This window comes from Vitis riparia, chromosome 14, assembly GCF_004353265.1.
Source record: "Vitis riparia cultivar Riparia Gloire de Montpellier isolate 1030 chromosome 14, EGFV_Vit.rip_1.0, whole genome shotgun sequence".
In the NCBI taxonomy this organism is placed as follows: Eukaryota; Viridiplantae; Streptophyta; class Magnoliopsida; order Vitales; family Vitaceae; genus Vitis; species Vitis riparia.
Genome location: NC_048444.1, coordinates 727,756 through 749,016, shown reverse-complemented (window position 1 = coordinate 749,016; position 21,261 = coordinate 727,756). Strand labels below are relative to the sequence as shown.

The window sequence follows — 21,261 nt, the reverse complement described above, 5'->3', positions numbered from 1 at the left end:
TATATATATATATATATATATATATATATATATTTGTCCACTTGATTGTTTTGGCAAGAAGGGTATGGGTTTATAATTTAATGATGTAACAATAAATTAAAAGGACTAATTTTTAACATCACATTATACTTTTTGGTATTTTACTAAGATACTTTATTCACTTTAAATTATATACATGTAAAATAAAAATATGATTAAGGTAAAAATAATATGATCAACAATATGAAAAATATAAGCAAGATAGAAAAAGTATGACTACGCATGATGAAGACTGGCAAAATAAAAGAATAAGGGTCAAATAATTTTTTTTTCTTTCGTTATCAAATATTTAATTTAATTAATGATATTGGAATTTTGGTGTAGTGAAATTTCAACACCTAAAATTTTGGTAATGAGAAAGGTTTGAATTTCAGTTGAAACCATGAAGCTTCCATTTTCCAAAGTGCCAAGTTTAATAACCCTAACATTATTGAATTCATGTCACCGATGTCATGGTAGTTGAGATTTTTTATTTTTTATTTTTTCACTTCTTGGTAGGCATATTCAAATATTTCAACCTTGATTCTATCATAACATCATGTAATATGCCGTAAACACTTCAATAATTAGTATTGGTGACAAATTTAGGATTTAAAAACTAGGATATGTCATCCAACTTTTTAGGGTAACAAGTTACCATTTAGTCATAATATTTAGGTTTTTGGGAAATCTTTTAAAAAACAATTTTTCTATACAATATACTTATATACCATATAAACGTTTCAAAGTATTTTTCATATTTTCAATTATTATTTAATATAATATAAAAAAATAAACTAAGAACATCTCAAATTTATTTTAAAAAATAACTTATTTTCTCAATAAATTATTTTCTATTATAAACTTGTCAGCCATGTTTTCTGAATTAAAAATATATATATATTTAATTTAAACCTAAAAACTATTTTTAAAAACAATTCAGAAATAAATCATGGTATTTTATTTTAATATCATTCGCTATCATTCTTCTTAAAGAGGAAGCATCACATTTTTATCATAAATTTTTTGATGAAGCATGAGTCAATTCCTTAGATTTTGCAAGCATCGAACTACAAAATCCTCAAATTTCAAAATTCGGGTTTTAAGTCATAAGGATTGGGATTAGGGCTACTACTTTCTCAAAACCACGTGATATGCAAAAAGACATCACTACCCATGCCCACCATTATTTCACCCCATACAAGCCATGGGCAATTTTGTCTTTCCAAACCACTAAAATGCCCCTAAACTTTTAACTAAAATATATGCATCTGCATAAGTTTGCTAACCCCCATGTCTCCTTCTTTGAAAACAAGGCATTAAACCAATAATAAATGGGTCAAATCCCCAATCGGGGGACTCCAAAATTAGTGAAATTTCCCAAATGGAGGGCCCTCGTTTGAAACCCATTTTGTCTGTTGCTTGGTTGGCCTAGGGCTTTGGAGTCCATGCATCCAACACAAGTTGAGAAACTGGTCAAGTTTAAGCATTTTCCCACACCTCTTTCTCAGTGAAAATTTCATTTTTCCAATGGTCCAAATCCTCATGAGAGTCATTGGTTAATGGTAAATGGTTCTAATTTTCAAATGGTTTTGTTAAAATATGCACGCAAATTCCTTTGTAGCTAAAATTTCTGTGCCCATTTTTTCCATGGAGGGTTTTGAACTTTGAAGATTTCCACAAGTTTGGAAATTTGGAAATGGTATTTAATTCGTCTCCTTCGTCTCCTTTGAATTTGTGATGATGAATTCTAAGAAGGTATTTCATAAAATTTAGAGAATTATTGGCGGGTAAGCTAATTTATTCTTGAGCTACGTATGCTAAGCAACAATAAAATATTCATTTTTCTATCACCTTTAGATAAAAAAAATTTATGGTTGTTGAGAAATCAATAAATTTTTCTTAGTTTTTTTTTTCTTTTTAAATTGTAATTATTTGACTATTTTTACTAAATAAATAAATAATTTTAAAAAAATAATATAAAAGATAAAAAATATTACTTCTCATATAATTTTTATTTTAATTTATGCAAAAAGTCATTTAGGATCATATTTTTACTTTATTTTGTAGTTAAAGCCAAGAGGTCATTAAAGGTCATTAAAATAATCCCATTTTTATTGTATTCTTAGTTTACCCGTGACAAGTGATTAAAAATAGGATTAATAGATCGGAAAAGGAAGAAAACATTATTAAATTTGTAAAACTAACCTCCCCTATTATTGAACTTGAAGAGTAACCCATTTTTGATATAAATACTTTTCAACATTTTTATTATTTATATGCATGTTTTAAAAGAAATTGTTACTTTTACAAGAAAAAAAGACATTTTTATCAAAAATTTATATTTTTTATGTTGAAAAATGATGAAGGGTTAGTTTTCCAAAGTGTCAAAGATTTCATTCCTTTAATGAGTTATCCCTTAAGGGGGTGTTTGGTACACGAGAATAGGAAGTGGGAATAGACGTCTCATTCCTTTTCTCCCTTATTCCTATGTTTGGATAAATGTTAAGAAGGCGGAAATGAAATAAAAAATTATTCCGGCAGAAATCAAATCCAACTTATGAGTCGGATTTGCATTCATTAAAAGTAGGTGGTATTCTGATTCATTAAACCTATTTGATAATATAAAATAACCTAAATTATTATTTTACCCTCTTATCTTGTTTTTCAAACCCGATGTTTATCTTCTTTGTAAAGGTCTATCCATTCATCATCCACTTCTTATTTTTTTTTTCTTTTTTTTTTCTTAGTAAAATATAATTCTATAGCTTTTTTTGCATGACAAATTATTTAAAATTTTGATAAAAAAAAACGAATATTTAAAATTTTTTAAGGTTATGGATTTTATCGGATATGATACTTGTTGAAAATTAGAATAAATTTGAATTCTTTTATTTCCTCTTTTGAAAATAGGAAAAACATTTGCTAGCTTTGAGAATTTAAATATTATAATAAATAATTTTTTTTTGAAAAATATAATTTTATAACTACTTAAGCATGACAAATTATTCAAATTTTTAATAAAAATAATAATTGAATATTTGTGCATTAGGGTTATACGATTTTTTTTGGTTAATTTTTTATTTATTGAGTATATATATATTTTTTAGTCTTATTATTTAATAACAAAAACCTCTCAAATTTTATTTTTTAAAAATAAAAGTAAAAAAAAAAAAAATTAAATTATATGTAAGGATATTATTGTAAATTTATTTCTTTTTCATTTCCATTCCTATTATTATCAAACATTGGAATGGAAACAAATAATCATTCCAATCTTGCATTCCTAAGTTCATCCAAATGCTAGAAATGGAATCATCAAATTCATTCTATTCCACTAAGAAATAGGAAAGGAAACAAAATATTATTTCCATTCCCTATTCCGACGTATTAAACACCCCCTAAGAGTAAAATATATAAACAAATTGACGTAAATAAAAGGATTTTGTTAGTTCAATTACGTTTTTATACCCATATAATAAAGAGTGATGAAAAGAATAAAAAGAGATGATTTTTTGTGTTATAATAAACTAAAAATAGTAATGATATAATTTAATCTCATGGATACAAATTTATTAATAGTTTATCATGTTTTTATTAACCAAACGGGTTTAAACCGATCTAAACTTATATTTTTGATATTAGATTAGGAGCCCTTGAACGAATAAGCTATCCTTTTAAGTAACCTAGGGTAGGTCCGGTTCCTCGACACGCTCAACAATACTAATACTTTAGAATTGATTAAGACAAAAGAAATCTTGTTTTCAAGATAGAAGTCAACAATAACATCTTCATTAATCAACAATATCTGATAATTAATAATTAATTAGCAATTGACATCAACTTTATATTAAACAATTACATTATACGTCAATAAATCTCGCTTTCGATGTTGCGATCTTTGAAAGCAACCCTAATCCTCCTATTTCCTTAATGATGATTTACTATTCAAACCTTATCTTATGTGAGGTGATTAGAGAAACCCCAAGTAGCTATCTTGAGCCTATAAATATTGTTCTTAAAAATCAATCATGGGTGGGCTTTCATCTTAATTAAATTTAAATCCAATACCATGAAAATTGGCTATACGGTTGAGGTCAGGCGGAGGGTGGAAATCCAAGTGAATAGATTATTGGAAATGGGTAGGTTTCAAATTGATGGTGAGGTTTGAGATTCCAATATGGGTGTTTTTGCCCTTTGAAGCATTGAAACAAAGAGCAAAGGACAAGACCAAAACAAACTTGAGGTCTCATTACTAATCATAATTTAATTTAATTTATTTTAATTTATTTTATTGTTGTTTTTAAGCTTTAAATTATGTTGGTGGTGTGCTTTAATTCAGACCCCATTCAGGGGATTTTTCAAATCCAACCATGATTTGAAGAATTGACTAATTAAAATTATCAAAAGGAATCATTCAGACTATTGGTATCTTAAGAGACATGATACCATTGGTTAGAGTTTGATATCCAATTCTACTTTCCAACTTACCTTGATTCTGTTTGCATGATCGAAAATGGTGGGGCAAAGAGAAAAAACAAAAAAGATTAATATAAAAAAATATAAAAACAATCAAATTTAAATTTATAACTTTTTTTTTTATAATAATATTTCAAGATTTTTTATGAGTAAGATTTCATTTGAGAATTTAAATATGAAACAACTATTTTCTCCATTCTTTTAGATAATGTAAAAGTATGCAAAACATTTTTTGTATTTTAATTATTATCAAAATATCTATTAAAAAAATCTTAAAATACCTCAAATTTATTTTAAAAAACAACTTATTTTTTAACAAATTTTCAAAAATCTATTAAATATATAATTTTTTCAGGTACTCTTTCTTTTTCTCTTTTCTTTTTTTTAAACAACGGTTACAAAGATAACCCTTACTTTTCCCTCTATTTTTCCCACACTTTCCTTTTCCTTATAGTTTTCCTTTGAGACTGAATTCTGACCGAGTTGTTTGAAACTTGTCATTGTTTTGCATCATTTAGTCCAAATGTCAGCAAAGAATACCTTCCCCTTTTTATCTCCTTACAATATTAAATAAAATTTTTTTAACATGTATATTTATATTTAACTTAACTATTTTTATTTTTATTTTGAAAACCGGTTTCAAAAAATTATAAAATTTTTAAGACACGGTTAGTTTTCAAAAATAGAAAATTGTTTTTGAAATCACATGGCCAAAAAGTGCTCCTATCTTTTAGGTTTTTCTCAAGCAGATGTTAATGCGAATCATCAAGAGAAAACTACATGGTAAAGTCTTTGGCTATTTGCTATGAGAAATTCAAGTAAAAACTATTGACTAATTTTAAAACCCTGAGAATGGCTGCATGAGCAGGGGGCAACAGGAATAGCTCGCCAATTCACAACTCACCTCTACAGGGAGAAGAAAATGAGCAGATTTTGGGTGAAAATGGTATAAATTATCAATACCATTTGAAATGGGCTGAAGGTTGGAAAGGTAATGCAGGGCCAGAATGGTTTTATAAATTACACCATAACTCTGTTCCCGAATCTGAATTTTCAGGTATAAGGAAAAATGCCACTCAATATAAAGCTATGCCTTAATCTTCTACCCTACAAAACTGAAACCAGTGACAAAAATGGATGGGCAACATCTTTCCTTCATTGTTCGACCTTGGTCCACCACAACTGCAAGCCTCAAGCAGTCACTGGCTGCTTATTAGCAAATGCTATGCCCTTCTCGATGCTGGCCTTCAACTCTGGCTTAAGAGCCTCCAAGGCCTTAGCTTCGTACTCAGTCAGTCCTTGGAGGTCAGAGGGTATCACAGCTTCAACCCCCTTTTTTCCGAGCTTAATTCTGGATGCAAAGAAAGGGAGTTCGGTCAGCTCTGACTGCACGTATGAGCATTCATACACATCTGAATCTCCGTCCAGAGCACGGAGAGATGACTCGACAAATCTGGCAGCAGCATATGCCATAGACAGTGTTGCAGAGCCTGCACCTGCCTTTGCCTCCACAACTTCAGTCCCAGCATTCTGGATCCTCACAGTCAACTCTTCCACTTCTTCATCAGTGAAACTCACTGACGGTTTTGTCTTTGACAGGAGTGGTAGAATAGTGATCCCAGCATGTCCGCCCACCACTGGGACATCAACATCAATGAGTTTCAGATTCTTCCTCTGTGCTACAAATGTGTTTGCCCTAACGACATCCAGAGTTGTAACACCAAATAGCTTCTTCGGATCATAGACACCCTTCTGCTTCAGAACTTCAGCAGCAATTGGAACTGTTGAATTGACTGGGTTGCTGATGATGTGAATGAAGGCATCAGGGCAGGTATCAGCAACAGCCTCGACCAAATCCTTCACTATGTTGGCATTGATGTTAAAGAGGTCATCACGGGTCATTCCCGGTTTTCTTGGAACCCCGGCTGGAATGACAACCACATCTACACCTTTCAAAGAATTGGGTAATTCAGCTGCTCCTGTGAAACCCAGAACCTGAGAGGGGGTATTGCAGTGACTGAGATCAGCCGTGACTCCTTTGACATTTGCTATATCATACAGATGCAGAGTAGAGACCAATGGAGACATCTTGATGAGAAGTGCTAAGGGTTGACCAATCCCTCCAGCAGCTCCAAGAATGGCCACTTTGAAAGATGAAGCACGAGGCTGAAAACGAGTGATGGAGTCACCGTTTTGCTTTACAGCTTTGGGTGCAAAAGAATCTCTGAGAGCAGCAGTACTTTCCTTGCCCAAAAAAGAGGACTCGGATTCACAGCTTACAGATGGTGCTGCCTTGAGACCACTGAAATTCCTAAGATAGTTAGGAGAGTTGAATCGCAAACCAAATGGCTTTGATTTCAAAACCATACATGGCTTGGAGTTGCATGAAGCAGTTGATGTGGTAAAAAAATTTGCTGTTGATGTTGCTGCCATCTTGCAATCTGATAAGAGGCAACTTTTATTTATTAGGTGAATGAAGTAAAACACACATTTGAAGTTAAAGAAAACAGAGAAACTGGTTGGCCAATAACTTGATCTACTAGATCAATAAAATCCATAGAAACTACATTTAAAACTTCAAATATAAAGATAATGATAGCACCACACTTGCCAAAAACCTTCCAAACTTTCAAACATTTATGTTAATATCATCCTCACAAACTACACCTAATAAACACATTTTTGTCCACAATACTATGATCCATAAGTAAATGCATCAAAATGACACCTCACTTGAGATAGTTTTGTTGTGCTCCATTGACACAAACCAATTCAGAATTTATTGACAAGGCCATAGTTTCTCAACACTAGATATTTTTATGGCACCAAAATACAAAAATTACAATGCACAACAATTAAGTTGATTCAGCCAGCAGAAGAAAGCCCATTCTTGCATTTTAAAATAAATCATAGTAGTAAAGGAATGTACAGAGTCAAAAATCAAAGAGAAAATAACAGAGTATATGGCTATTACAGTGCACAACTAGATTTGATGCAAGCTAATGCACAATAATTAGATTCCTACTCTAACCCATACACGGATTTCTTTATTTTACACACTAGATATTCCTGGGCTTAAATTTCTTGAACTTTCACATTGATGCAACCCAAGGGCCATATATGAAGCCTAAGCCCATGCCCAATACCAATCTTTGGGCAGCAACATCAAGAGTATTTGACCCACAGACAAGGACCTAAGATGCTAGGGGGGCATTGCTGCCATTAACTCGTCCAACAGACTAGACAAAGGCACAGGAAGTTCAAAGTCCCAAGAGCTATCACTTTATACAAAAGAGAGACCTCAGAATGAATATCTGTAACTCCATGTTTGATTTAGCAACTTAGCACACTTGATTGTGAGCACGGGACCACTGAGAATACTCTCTGACCCTAGCAAGATGGTTATAATCACCTAGCCTAAGGTTGAGTTAACTAGTCCTAGGAAAGTGTGGGTATGAAAGGTTGCCCTTCCCACAAAAGTTATGCATCACCAGAAACCCCAGCCTTCTCTCTTGAGAGAAAAACTGATGTCTAAGTTGCTCATCAGCATGTTCATGCTGATGCTCTCCACCAGCATATTTTTTCAGGTCTGAAGCAGTCTAAAAGATTAGATGAATGAACCCATAGAGAACCCAAATTATCAAATTCACTTTCAAACAACCTACTATATCATGTCATACATCTTAATTTTCTGCTTCTGCTTTACAAAAATTGTGCAACTTCATTGCATATGACTATCGGTCAAACAAATCATACAAAATGAAAGGCAACAAAGAGTACAGACTTGAGAGTACAACAATCATCCAGGATTGGTCAACCATTTTACACACACACACACACATGCACTCATATTGATAGTTTTTTTTTTCCTCTTTTGGTCCTTGCTGAAACTTGAGCCTGGAACCTTTTACATGTTCATTTGACTGAACCATGATAGCATATAAATTGAATTTGAATATCAATGATAGAAACATTTTGGCATCACTTTTTTGTTAATGTTACCGTATACAATTTAGGAAGTTATATAATTTACGACTCTATCAATATTAACTGCATTAGGACTCTATCAATATTAGTTGTACAGATTGACTTACCATGTATAGATGCTGAATATTAGGAATCAGTTAGACTCCGTGTATAGCATATACTTCTGTATATAGATGGAGGCAAAGGATAATAAACAGGAGGTGAGTTCTCGATTTCTGTGGGGTTTTCTGAGTGTTTGACATGGTATCAGACCGAGGTTTTGGTGCCTTCTGAGTGGAGTTCGTGCTTCTTGGAGGTTTCAGCACTTCCTGTTGGTGATTTGTGGTTTTTTTGGGGATTGCCGTGAGTGTTTTTTTGGGTTTCGATCCCTTCAATAGCTGCGTTTGAGGGGTGTATCTCGATAGCTGTTGGGTCATTGATGATACGCATCACGTTGAGGCCGGCAATAACTCCCGCATCCTTGGTGGCTTGACGCTGAGAGTCATTGAAGTAGGCAGGCACTGTAACAACAGTGTTCTTCAAGTTGAACCGAGGTGACTGAGATCTTGGGTTTGTCACCAGAACCAGGACCAGGAACGACCTTGAATGACCAATGCTTGAGATCACTCTGAACCGAGGCATCAGAGAATCTTCTACCAATCAACGTTTGGCATCAAAGATCACTCTAAAGTGGGATGACTCTTTCCTCTTCATGTTTCCTTCCACTATTATTCCTAGTTTTCCTTTACTTTCCTTTGCATGTAATGTTGATGGTTTTGGACATAAGATGTGGCATAGATGTCTTGGCCACCCCAACTCTAATGTACTTCGTTTAATTCTGGATTATTGGGAAATAAAACATGTTCTTCTCTTGATCTTTCTTTCGATTGTACGTCATGCAAACTTGGCAAAAGTAAAGTTCTACCTTTTCCTCATCTTGCATCTCGTGCCTCACAATGTTTTGATATTATTCATAGTGATGTTTGGGGGATTGCACCTATTGTTTCTCATGCACATTACAAGTACTTTGTTACTTTCATTGATGACTTTAGTCATTTTACTTGGGTTTACTTCCTCCGGGCTAAGGCTGAAGTTTTTTCAGTCTTTAAGCGCTTTTTTGCACTTATTGAGACTCAATTCTCTGCCAGCATCAAGGTCTTGCGCTCTGATTCTGGCGGCGAATACATGTCTAATGAGTTTCAGGACTTTCTTCAAAGCAAAAGGATCATCTCTCAGCATTCTTATCCTTCGACACCACAGCAAAACGGTGTTGCTGAGAGGAAAAATCACCACCTTCTTGATGTGGTAAGAACTCTTTTACTGGACTCATCTGTTCCTCTTTGTTTTTGGTGTGAAGCACTTTCTACTGCGGTTCATTTGATCAATCGCTTACCCTCTCCTATGTTAAATCATGTTTCTCCTCTCTCTAAGTTGTTTGGTCATTCTCCTTTATATTCTGATCTTCGTACATTTGGTTGTGTTTGTTTTGTGCATCTCCCTACTCATGAATGACATAAACTTACTGCTCAGTCTGTTAAGTGTGCTTTTCTTGGTTATGCTATCCCTCACAAGGGTCATGTTTGTTATGATTCCCATGCTCGTCGTATGCGAGTTTCCTGGAATGTGATTTTCTTTGAAAATCAATATTTCTTTCCATCTCATGTTGAGCTGCCATCTGCATCTGTATCTCTTCTGCCTAGTTTTTCTGAATCCCCAACAATTGTGGAAAGGTTCAAACCTGGTTTTGTGTATGAAAGACGTAGTCAACATGAGTCCGGTTCCACTTCCTTTATGCCCTCTTCCTATCTTGACCCGACGCCTGATCTTGCTCTTGCTTCCACCGCTCTTCGTCGGTCTACTCGTCTTTCTCAACCCCCTGATTGGTATGGATTCTTCTCTCCTATCTCTTTTGTTGCTACTTTATCCACTATTTTTATTCCCTATTGCTACAAACAGGCCATGGAACATGAGTGTTGGCGAAATGCAATGTAAGCAGAACTTCAAGCACTTGAGGAGAATCATACTTGGGATATTGTTCCTTGTCCTCCTATAGTCAAACCTATTGGGAGTAAATGAGTTTTCTCTGTAAAACTTCGTTCTGACGGCTCTTTGGACCGGTACAAAGCTCGCCTCGTAGCTTTGGGTAACAAGCAGGAATATGGGGTTGATTATGAGGAGACATTTGCTCCTGTTGCCAAAATGACCATGGTTCGAACCATCTTAGCTCTTGCCACTTCACAGTCATGGCAATTGCATCAGATGGATGTGAAGAATGTTTTTCTTCATGGTGATCTCCAAGAAGAGATTTACATGAAGCTTCCCATTGGTATGACTAATTCTTCTCCTCATGATGTCTGTAAGTTCAAACGTTCTTTGTATGGGCTCAAGAAGGCACCCCAGGCTTGGTTTGAGAAGTTTCGCAGTACAATTCTTTCCTTTAGTTTTACCCAAAGTCAGTATGATTCTTCCCTCTTCTTCCACATGTCTGTGTCGGGTATAGTCCTTCTCTTGGTTTATGTGGATGATATTATCATTATTGGCACTGACTGTGGTTTGATTACTAAGCTTCAGCGGCTGTTACATACAACTTTCCATATGAAAGATCTTGGACAACTCACATACTTCTTAGGATTGGAAGTTCATCATTGGCCCAGTGGTATTTTCGTGAACCAACATAAGTATATTCAAGATCTTATCACTTGGGTTGGTTTGAAGGACACTTCCTCTGTTGACACTCCTATGGAGGTAAATGTCAAATACAGGAAAGATGAAAGGGACCTTCTGGATGATCCTAATCTCTACGGCGCCTGGTTGGGAGCCTTATCTACTTGACCGCTACTCGACCTGATATCTCCTATGTTGTTCATCAGGTTAGTCAGTTTATGTCTTCTCCTCGGCATCTCCATCTTGCTGCAGTTCGACGCATCATTCGCTATCTTCGAGGTTCACCTACTCGTGGGTTGTTTTTTCCTACTGGTTCCTCTCTTCAACTTGTTGCCTATAGTGATGCTGATTAGGCTGGGTGTCCAGATACACATCAATCTACTACGGGTTGGTGTATGTTTTTAGGTGATGCCTTAATTTCTTGGAGATGTATGAAAGAAGATCGTGTTTCTAAATCCTCTACTGAGGCCAAGTATCATGCCATGTCTACTGCTTGTTCTGAAATTGTATGGCTACGCGGTCTTCTTGAGGAGCTTGGGTTTCCTCAGACTACTTCTACCCCTCTTCATGATAATACTAGTGCTATTTAGATTGCCACCAATCCCGTTTTCCATGAACACACCAAGCACATTGAGGTTAATTGCCATTCTATTCGAGACACCTCAGAAAGTCGGGTGATATCTCTTCCTCACATCTTTTCTAATCTCCAAGTGGCTGATGTCTTCACCAAAGCTTTGACTCGACAACGACATCAATTTCTTGTTGGCAAATTGTTGTTGGTTGACTTACCAACATCAATTTGAGGGGGGATGTTAATGTTACCGTATACAATTTAGGAAGTTATATAATTTAGGACTCTATCAATATTAGTTGTACAGATTGGCTTACCATGTATAAATGTTGAATATTAGGAATCAGTTAGACTCCGTGTATAGTATATACTTCTGTATATAGATGGAGGCAAAGGATAATAAACAGGAGGTGAGTTCTCGGTTTCTGTGGGGTTTTCTGAGTGTTTGACATTTTTCTCCTTCCTGCAATGCCTCAACACAGCTTCAACTATGATTTTTTATGAATGAACCAAAATAAAATAAAATGAAATAAATCTGGAATCATTCTACACAAACATCATTCCTCTTACTGGACAGACCTTACAAATTCAAAGTTTTATTTATTTTTTTATCAGAAGCAACAAGATTCATTGGTTAATCATTAAAAAGAATATGAAGGGCAGGCAGTCCTTGCTGAAAGAAAACTAGGAGTATAAAATACAATTGAATCAATTCACCCCTACACTAGTTAATCGTCCATGATGGGTTTAGAATAAAAAACAACAACTCTAAACCTTCATCACATCCCTGCTCTTGGCCTTACCTGTTTTTCCTATTCTTACCTGTCTTTCCTATTATTGAGTTTACACTAGTTTCATCCCAGAGTAGTGGAGAAGGCCTAAAATACTGAGATTCACCAATGGCTGCTTCTTCTGTTGCATATACCTGAAGCTACATGCTATGGCATAAACAAGTTCAACATATCTAAAAATGCTTAGATGGAAAGTTGGATAAGGTACTAAAAAAATATAGTAACATCAAATACTCAATATTTATCCACCAAATGCCAAAAGGGCAGAGGCCTATTACATCCCAACACAAAGGGGCAAATGCACCATTTCTACCTTCAACCCATCTCTTATTCTATAGTTGACCTTTTTATCCGCATGCTTAGTTTCACCATTGGTTTTTCAATTGTCACTACTCAAGCTCCTTTTGGTTTTTCTCTAGCCAATGAACCATTCAATCATCACTCTCAGATAAACTAGTTTGGACTTTGCAAAATTTGTTGTTTCAACATGAGCACTTGCTAAAATATCCTGATTGATTTTTGCTTCCCCATATGCATGAGCCAGTGAGCTTCTAATGCTCTCCTGTATGTATATGGAAGAGAGGGAGAATGAACATATAAGGAATCCATTTACAATAGATTTTCTAACAGCCAAAGACCAACGTCCTTTTGTGTCTAGTGGTCCCATTGAGAGAAATAATTAATATACTTGATACTCTCTGAAATACTGATGAACTTTACAACATTTATATCAGATTTGAAAACATTGCGTATGGTCATAATCATTGAAACATTACACCTAACTATAATCACTATGTAATTGATTCCCAAGTCCCAAACCGTATCTCTACATCACTGTCTAAGACTAAACATCAGAGTTGATGCCGACGACGCATACTCGAACAAATTATTTTAATGATACAACAATCTTCTCCCAAACTCACCAATCAAACTGGTCTTAGAGAAAATCATCACAATTGCATAAAATAAATACACAAACTGAACTGAATCCATGCATGCATTTCACAAACTTGGCCAGAAATGACTGAAACAAAAATTACAAATCACAGATTCGAGAGCCTCAAGATCTGAATCAAGCTCACAAATCAAAATTGCACACACAGATTTAAAAAAAAGAAAAAAAAAACCTCCAACAACAAAAAGCCCTGTTTTGGCTGCTGAGAAAGTGCAGGAAAGCAAATGAAATTAAGACTTAAACCTTTCGACTCTTCATTACACAAAATCTTCACTCAAACCTTCATTACACAGCTACATGAGCTATCCAAATTTCAATCCAGACCACCAAACCAAAAACTTGAAAAATGAAATAAAAATTAAAAATAAAACAAAACACCGCATTCAGTACATCAATGTCCACTTCTTTCATTTATTTTCCAGTATTTTCTCGGCAACCAAACTTTAAAATAGAGAGATAAAGGGAGAAAAAAAGGAGAAAAAAAACACATCTACCTCAAGCTTCGGATATTCGTGGTCTGTTAGCTCTCTTTGCCCTATCGTCCAAGAAAAGCGGTGAGGCCTTTTATACTCTGAAAGTACCGTCGCAGTGTCACCGAATCTACCGAAATGGTGCCTTTTCCATCCGCCAAGTCTCGGCCGTCCATTTTTTGACGGTTGTGATTGCTCCCCTTGCAAACGTGCTGCCATTTTGAAATGACAGCAAGGCGTCGTCAGGTGGCCTGGGCTGGGCTCTTATGTGGAGCCCGACTTCGTTGGGGGCCCACTGGACTCGGTATGTAGATTTTTACCTATTGCCCACTGGACTGGACTTGGTCAGGGGCCATTCTACAAATAACACACCCAATTATAATTTTGAGTTAAATAGAATATTTCAAAATGTGAAAAAAAAAAAACAAGAAAGATATAATATCGCTTTTATTATGAACTAACCATAATCCACGCGTCAAGTTGACTGGTCAATCTAGCGGAGGCGGCATGCGGCATGCGGAAGAAATTTAAAACGACGCCGTTCGGTAAGGCAACTTCAGCGAAACATGGATTGTGGAGTCACAGTCAAAGCAAAAGACTAAGAATAAAGCAAAAATGAAGACAGTTGCTCGCCTCCAACAGCTAAAAGCTCTGGCGTAGCCTTCAAGTTCAAAGTTTCAAACATCCAATAACACTGCTCCAGCCTTCCTTTTCGTTTTCTCGAATTCCACGAGCTACACCCGTCAAATTTGTATTATTCAAACTTGTTTTTTTATTATGCCCACATATATATATTTTTTTTGTTCGTTTTCTTTTCATATTTTCATCCTGCCCTCTGGTCGTCCATCCTCAGGTATGCAGCCGGTATCCGTATTATTTTCTTGGAATTTTGATTGTTTTTAGGTGATTTGAGGTCGTTCTTCTCTGGGTCTCTGTGATTTGTTTCAGTTTTTGAATCTTTGCTTCTGGGCTTTGTTGATCGTTTTGTTTTTGCTAACATTAGCGGTGGATTTATCTTTTCTATGTTGGAGTTGGTTTGAGGATTTTTTTTAGAGTTTGTTGGTATGTTTGTGTGATTTTTGTTGGCGGGTTTGGGTGATTTCTCCAAGAACTGGGAGGTTGAGGATTGAATTGCATGGATAATCTGGTTTTGAGTTTCAGTTAATGGAGCTGGAGTTTCCTGGTTAATATGGTTTTCCATTTTGATTTTGTTTTGTATTTTGGGTTTGTGGAATGTTAGATTGTTGTAGGATTTTTTGTAGATTGTCCAAAGTTGATTGAATTATTATCCTGTATTTTTTTTTTCAGAGGTTATCATTGATTGCTTATTAATTTTCCCAATTGAATGAAGGTCTTGTATGACCAAATATGGAATATCTATACTTGGATGCTCCAATTTAAACTAGATAGTTTATAGAATTTCTTTTCTACAAAACTATTTATGCTTACTTTTGCTAGTAATATTGCTGGCCATGTATTTTCTGCGCATCTTCATCAGTTCATCTATGTTTTATCTGAAATTTTTTTGTTTCCTTTCTGCTTAATCTTCACAGGGTGAAGGGTTGTTTGATTATTTGATTGGGGTTTACAGTTTTGTATGGAAGCCCTTCCCTATGGTTGGTTGTTGAAGTGCTTTCCTAGTGGTATTGTTATTGAAAATGGATCAATTGATCACGCAGCTGACTAATAGATTGGAGATGTATGAAAATTTTTTGGTTGGAATAGCCTAGCAGAAGAGTCTCTTGCTCCAGACTTGTCCTGCATTTCCTCCAAATGCTTCTAGTTTTTAGCTTTCACTTCAGAGAGAATATAATTTCAGATGGTAATAGGCATTTGAGCAGATAAGAAGGTTCTGGGATTTCAGTTTTAGATTTGAATACCTGGGAATTTAGGCTTATAATAGTTGGATGTAGAGTGGTACCGGAGAAAATGAAGAAATGTGCTGGAGGTCTTTTGGTTGGCTCCTTTTTTATGTTGCTGGTTTTGAGGTATGGTGTAATGAAAAGTCCAATTGGGTTTGAGCCAATTCAAAGTTCATTTATCTTCAATGTATCTAATCCTCTTGAATGGGTTCAACCTCGGGCTCCACCTGCAGTTCAAAATCCCGAAAATTCCAATAAATCTGTATCCCCTGATACATTTTCTGGCCTATTTTCGCAGAGAAATTTCTCAAGTGAAGTGCTAAGTTCTTTACAGACATGGAACTGTATGAAACACTTGACTAATCATTCTCGGGGCTTGCCTAATGCATTAGAAGCTATCAGAGAAGCTGGGGCTGCATGGGTTAACCTTATGGTTTCTGTTGAGAAGGAACAACAAGGTGATACAAATGAAAGCTCGCTTGCTCGATCAAAGGAGAAACAGTGTCCCCATTTTCTTAATAAAATGAATGCCACAGAATTGGGTGACAACAGTTATAAATTACGAATCCCATGTGGCCTTGTTCAGGGATCTTCAGTCACTATTATTGGCATTCCAAATGGCCTTCTTGGTAATTTTCGGATTGACTTAACAGGTGAACCACATCCAGGGGAGCCAGATCCTTCCATTATTTTGCACTACAATGTTCGACTTCATGGCGATAAGATAACTGAGGACCCTGTCATTGTCCAAAACACATGGACTGCAGCTCATGATTGGGGTGAAGAGGAGAGGTGCCCCTCAAAAGTTCCCAGCAGTAATAAGACAGGTATCAATACCTGTGATATGCTGTGCTTTTAGATTTGTAAGGCTGTACATGAATTATAATGGTATATCATATTTTGTTACTCAATGGCATGCATTTGTTTATAATTATATTGATGCTGAAGGGGTACTATTTTTCCATCTTTCTTTTCATTGGTTATTATTTGTGTTCTTTGTTTCTCATCACTTGTTTACACTATACTTAACTCTATGATGGGAAACTTCAACTCACCCTTCATTCCCATTCATTACATTCAAAAGAAAAGGTTTAGCGTACTGTGGTTGGTTTTTTCCATTTTTTCATCCATGCTTAGAAAATCCTTTTCCAACATTCTGCCTGTTTTGAGGGTATTCTTGGTTTCTCTTTTAATAAATAGTTCATGGGAAAGTTGTTACTAAAGCATATTATGTGAATTTTTCTCAGATAATTTAGTAAAGAATCAATACATCCCCTATTGGTTTGCCCACAGTACCATCTCTGCTTCCTTTTCTGCCGCCATCAACATGATGTGCACAAACATCATGTAGAACCCACCTCTGGCCCCTACCCCATGTAATTAACAGTTATATCTGGATGGTATACTTAAAAATAGAAAAAATGTTCTATTATTTATTTTATTTCCAACTCGATATTTTGCCTATTGGCAAAATACAAATGACACTGATAAGGGTGCAAGAGATATAAATTAGAGATATTCACTAGCCTGATCTTGAATAAACAGAAAAACCAACTCTGCTTCAAGTCCAATGTAAAATTTGACAATAAAAAGATTCTGACCAGAAAGTCAAGAATAGGAAATTATGGGGTTCAATTTATAAACATTGCTGGAATACGTACAATCACCTCGACAAACAACATCATGATTGCTGGAAGGAAAAATAAAATGATTTGAAAGGAAAATACAGGGAGAATACTATCCTTATGAACTTCTGATAAAAAATACTATCCTCATGAACTGTTTCACTTAAAAATTTTCAGTTTGTGTGTACTTTGGATATGTGAGACACACATTCCCCTCGACAAAAACACCCTAACTGCTGAAAGAAAAGGTTGCTAGATGATTTATAAGGAAAACGTAGGCAGAAATACAATCCCTGAAAACTGTTTCATGTACACTTTCCTGTATCTGTATAACTTGGACAGCTCCATTATATGTATATATGTGATGATGCTAAAAGTTACCATCTTCCTGTTTGCATCATAAACAGTGGATGATTTGATCAAGTGCAATGAGATGGTGGGTAAAAATGATAGCAACAAGTTGACAGCTAGTGAATCTCCAAAGATTTCTACACACTCAACCTTGGCATGGAACAGAGCTAGAGCCAGGCGGTACTTTCCATTTAAGCAAGGGTATCTATCTGTTATGACACTTAGGGTAGGAGAAGAAGGGATTCAGATGACAGTTGATGGAAAGCACACAACATCCTTTGCTTACCGTGAGGTAACAATTCCTGTTTCCCACTTAAGTTGCTTCTCCACCTGAGGGAAAATGCTTTTGTTTCTCAACTTACTTTCTTGGCATGTGATGTTCTCAGAGTTTGGAGCCATGGCTTGTCAGTGAAGTAAGGATATCTGGAGACATAAAGTTGATCTCTGTAGTGGCCAGTGGTTTACCCACATCAGAAGATCTTGAACACATTGTTGATCTGGAAACACTGAGATCAGTTCCAGTTCCACCTCGACAGCCAGTGGATCTCTTCATTGGTGTCTTTTCTACAGCCAACAATTTCAAGCGTAGGATGGCTGTTCGGAGGACATGGATGCAGTATTTGGCAGTGAGGTCAGGGGCAGTTGCCGTGCGCTTTTTTGTTGGTCTGGTAGGTTTCGTTTGTATGTTTCTTATATCACCAAATTTTTTCTCATCCTTATCATCAGTGTTTCTCGTTTGGAAGAATGTTCCATTAGGCCTTTGTGTAATACCAGCTACTGTAAATCATACAGAAGTTTTTGCTACCTTTTTGTCTCAGGTTTCTCCTGAATATTAGTTGAAACATTTGTCTGAAATTTGCACTTTGCTGCAGCATAAAAACCAGATGGTGAATGAGGAACTCTGGAAGGAGGTGCAGACATACGGAGACATTCAGCTGATGCCTTTTGTTGACTATTACAGTCTTATAACCTGGAAGACCATAGCAATTTGCATCTTTGGGGTAATTTTCCACTTCCTTCTGGTGACAAAGAAATTTTATCATATGTGCTCATTTCCTCTTTTTAACAGACTGAAGCTGTTTCGGCCAAGTATGTGATGAAAACAGATGATGATTCATTTGTTCGTGTGGATGAAGTGCTTGCTTCTTTAAAGAGGACCAAAGTGACTCATGGGTTGCTGTATGGTCTTATTAACTCTGATGCCCGACCTCATCGTAGTCCTGACAGTAAATGGTACATCAGCCCTGAGGTAGTTCTCACTCCAGTGCAACTTTTAATTTCTCATTATTGGATTTAGAAGTATAAGAAAACTACTTGATTGAATGAAAACAAAATTCTTCAAATGTATTAAGAATCTCGAAAGTAAAGGGATGACCTACTGCAAGTTCAATTAAGACAGAATGCGACAAGGATATGCATAAACATAATAATTATTTGACTTTTGATAGGCAAGATAGGACTTTCGTTACCACTGCCAAACAGTTGGAATAATGCAATGTTTATCATCTTCATGGTCATTATTGTCATTTATTATTAGTGAAATGCAGTTGGATTGAATCAGTTGAATAAAACAACTCTTTTTTTATTTTTGAAGGAATGGGCTGGAGAAACTTATCCACCTTGGGCACATGGTCCTGGTTACGTGGTGTCAAATGACATAGCAAAAACAGTGTACAAGAGACACAAAGAAGGTCGTTTAAAGGTATGTTAATTATATCTGCTATCTTTTGGTTTTTGAAATCCATGACTTGTTGCTTCCTTTTTTTTTTTCATTTTTTTGCTGAAGATTTTTTGCAATGCTCACTGTCCTCCATGTGTTGTAGAGGATTATCCATTTTAGTCAGGAGATTGGGTTTAGCTAAGGATCTTATGTTGCCCCCAAATGGAATAGTAGTTTTAAGATTGTGCTCGTTTATCTCTTAATGTTGAGGTTCGATGTCATAGAGGCTTCATTTTAGTAAGTGGATATCCATCATGTTTTTTTCTCCAAACTGAGACCCCTGAATTTTCCCAGCTATCTCTTGTTCTTACAGTGTCTCGAACTTAAGCCACTCCTTACCAGTGCAATCATTAGTTTCTTGTGCACATGGCTAAACTATCTTTACCAACTCTCTCATCCTGTCTTCTAGTGCTACATTTAGCTTCTAACAGCTACATTTATGTCTTCCTCTATCTTCTCTTCTTGTCAATTATCCATCTCAATATCCTTATTTGCCTCAGCTCATTTTATGGGGGAGTGTTATTTTTTTGAGTTCCCAACATACTATGACATGGCTTGCATCGAATTTCTCTTCACTATATTCGTTTTCCCTATTTATTAAATAATTTCTAAAGTTCTTTGGCAAAACAAGAAAAAGCAGGCAAAAACGTACTTTGGGAAACATTTATCACTTGCAATTGAATTTTATAGTGATGATTAAATAAGAATTTTATAATTGTTCAAAGTACTAAAAGGCATGTTGGTGAACCAACAATTTTGCTTGACAACGAGATTATATGTGTGCAGATGTTCAAGCTGGAAGATGTAGCAATGGGGATCTGGATAGCAGAGATGAAGAAGGGGGGAATGGAGGTTAGTTACATTAAAGAAGTGAGGGTCTATAATGAGGGGTGCAACGATGGGTACGTTGTTGCCCACTACCAAAGCCCCCGCGAAATGCTCTGCCTGTGGCAGAAGCTGCAACTAGGAAACGGACCTAAATGCTGTGGGAATCGTTAAGCTGGTAGTTATATAGCTTTACTGGGCCTTGGGCATTGAATTGAAGGTTAACTAGAGTTCTTCAAACAGAAACTGAGACAAAACACACCATGCAGAAACTCAAAGTAACCAAGCTGAACAAGTAGAGACATTAGTTCAATCCTTAGCCATATATATTTTTTATCTTGTAGATATATGAACCGATACCAGATGTACTTGCAAATAGTAAGGGGCCAGTGGTTGGCTTACTAGATGTTGGATTTATTATGGTTTGAGTGATCCCAGCATAACTTGGAGGAAAAGAGAGTTGTTTGTATAGGGCGTAATCCATAGGAAGGAAGCAGTTATGCTGTATGACATTCTATAACATTCTTTGATTCATAATTCTACTGTTTCTTCTGTCAAAAAGGTCACTGTAATGTGGGGGCTACAGCCTCAATATTGAATATACCTGGATCTTCAAGTCCATTTTTTGGTTTTGTGTGGCCATCGGAGAACCCCATTTTTATCAAGAGTGGTATGTAAAATGACTAATGTGGTAGGCTGGCAGATGGGTGTTTCCTGATTCTATGTTTTTGTGATTTGTTCATGTAAAAATATTTACATAATCACATAGATTAATCATACATGATTAAAGGATACTAACAATAGGAAATTACTATAAAGAACATACCTGTTTGAGCCATGATAAAAAACCGTGATTGATTGTTGCAACCAAGTCTTCCTCTCTATGATCTTGATAATAGCTATGGTGACTCTATGGGAAAACAGAAAACCCTTTTTATCTAGATTAGAGAGGGGGACTTAGCAT

At 35.7% G+C, this 21,261-nt stretch overlaps 2 protein-coding genes across 7 annotated transcripts; one reads left to right on the top strand and one right to left on the bottom strand.

Annotated features, from left to right (window-relative positions):
- Positions 1-5,428: 5,428 nt before the first annotated feature.
- Positions 5,429-14,044, bottom strand: LOC117930858 (malate dehydrogenase, chloroplastic-like). 2 transcript variants are annotated; one of them, XM_034851617.1, is made up of 2 exons: positions 13,939-14,044; positions 5,429-6,938 (listed from the first exon to the last, which is right to left on the bottom strand). In XM_034851617.1, exon 2 carries the CDS (start codon positions 6,928-6,930, stop codon positions 5,689-5,691), a length of 1,242 nt encoding a protein of 413 aa, XP_034707508.1. In that variant the 5' UTR covers positions 6,931-6,938; positions 13,939-14,044; the 3' UTR covers positions 5,429-5,688. The 2 variants fall into 2 exon arrangements, with proteins under 2 accessions (XP_034707508.1, XP_034707509.1); XM_034851618.1 differs by lacking the exon at positions 13,939-14,044 and adding an exon at positions 8,592-9,144.
- Positions 14,045-14,546: 502 nt separating this feature from the next.
- Positions 14,547-20,997, top strand: LOC117930967 (beta-1,3-galactosyltransferase GALT1-like). 5 transcript variants are annotated; one of them, XM_034851791.1, is made up of 9 exons: positions 14,673-14,767; positions 15,468-15,902; positions 16,075-16,603; positions 17,809-18,044; positions 18,139-18,420; positions 18,625-18,753; positions 18,822-19,001; positions 19,347-19,454; positions 20,259-20,997. In XM_034851791.1, the coding sequence occupies exons 2-9, from the start codon at positions 15,852-15,854 to the stop codon at positions 20,469-20,471; spliced, it is 1,728 nt and encodes a 575-aa protein (XP_034707682.1). In that variant the 5' UTR covers positions 14,673-14,767; positions 15,468-15,851; the 3' UTR covers positions 20,472-20,997. The 5 variants fall into 5 exon arrangements, with proteins under 5 accessions (XP_034707681.1, XP_034707682.1, XP_034707683.1 ...); XM_034851792.1 differs by having other exon boundaries at positions 15,468-16,234; positions 16,430-16,603; XM_034851790.1 differs by lacking the exon at positions 14,673-14,767 and adding an exon at positions 14,547-14,665 and having other exon boundaries at positions 15,468-16,603.
- The last annotated feature ends 264 nt before the right edge of the window (positions 20,998-21,261 follow it).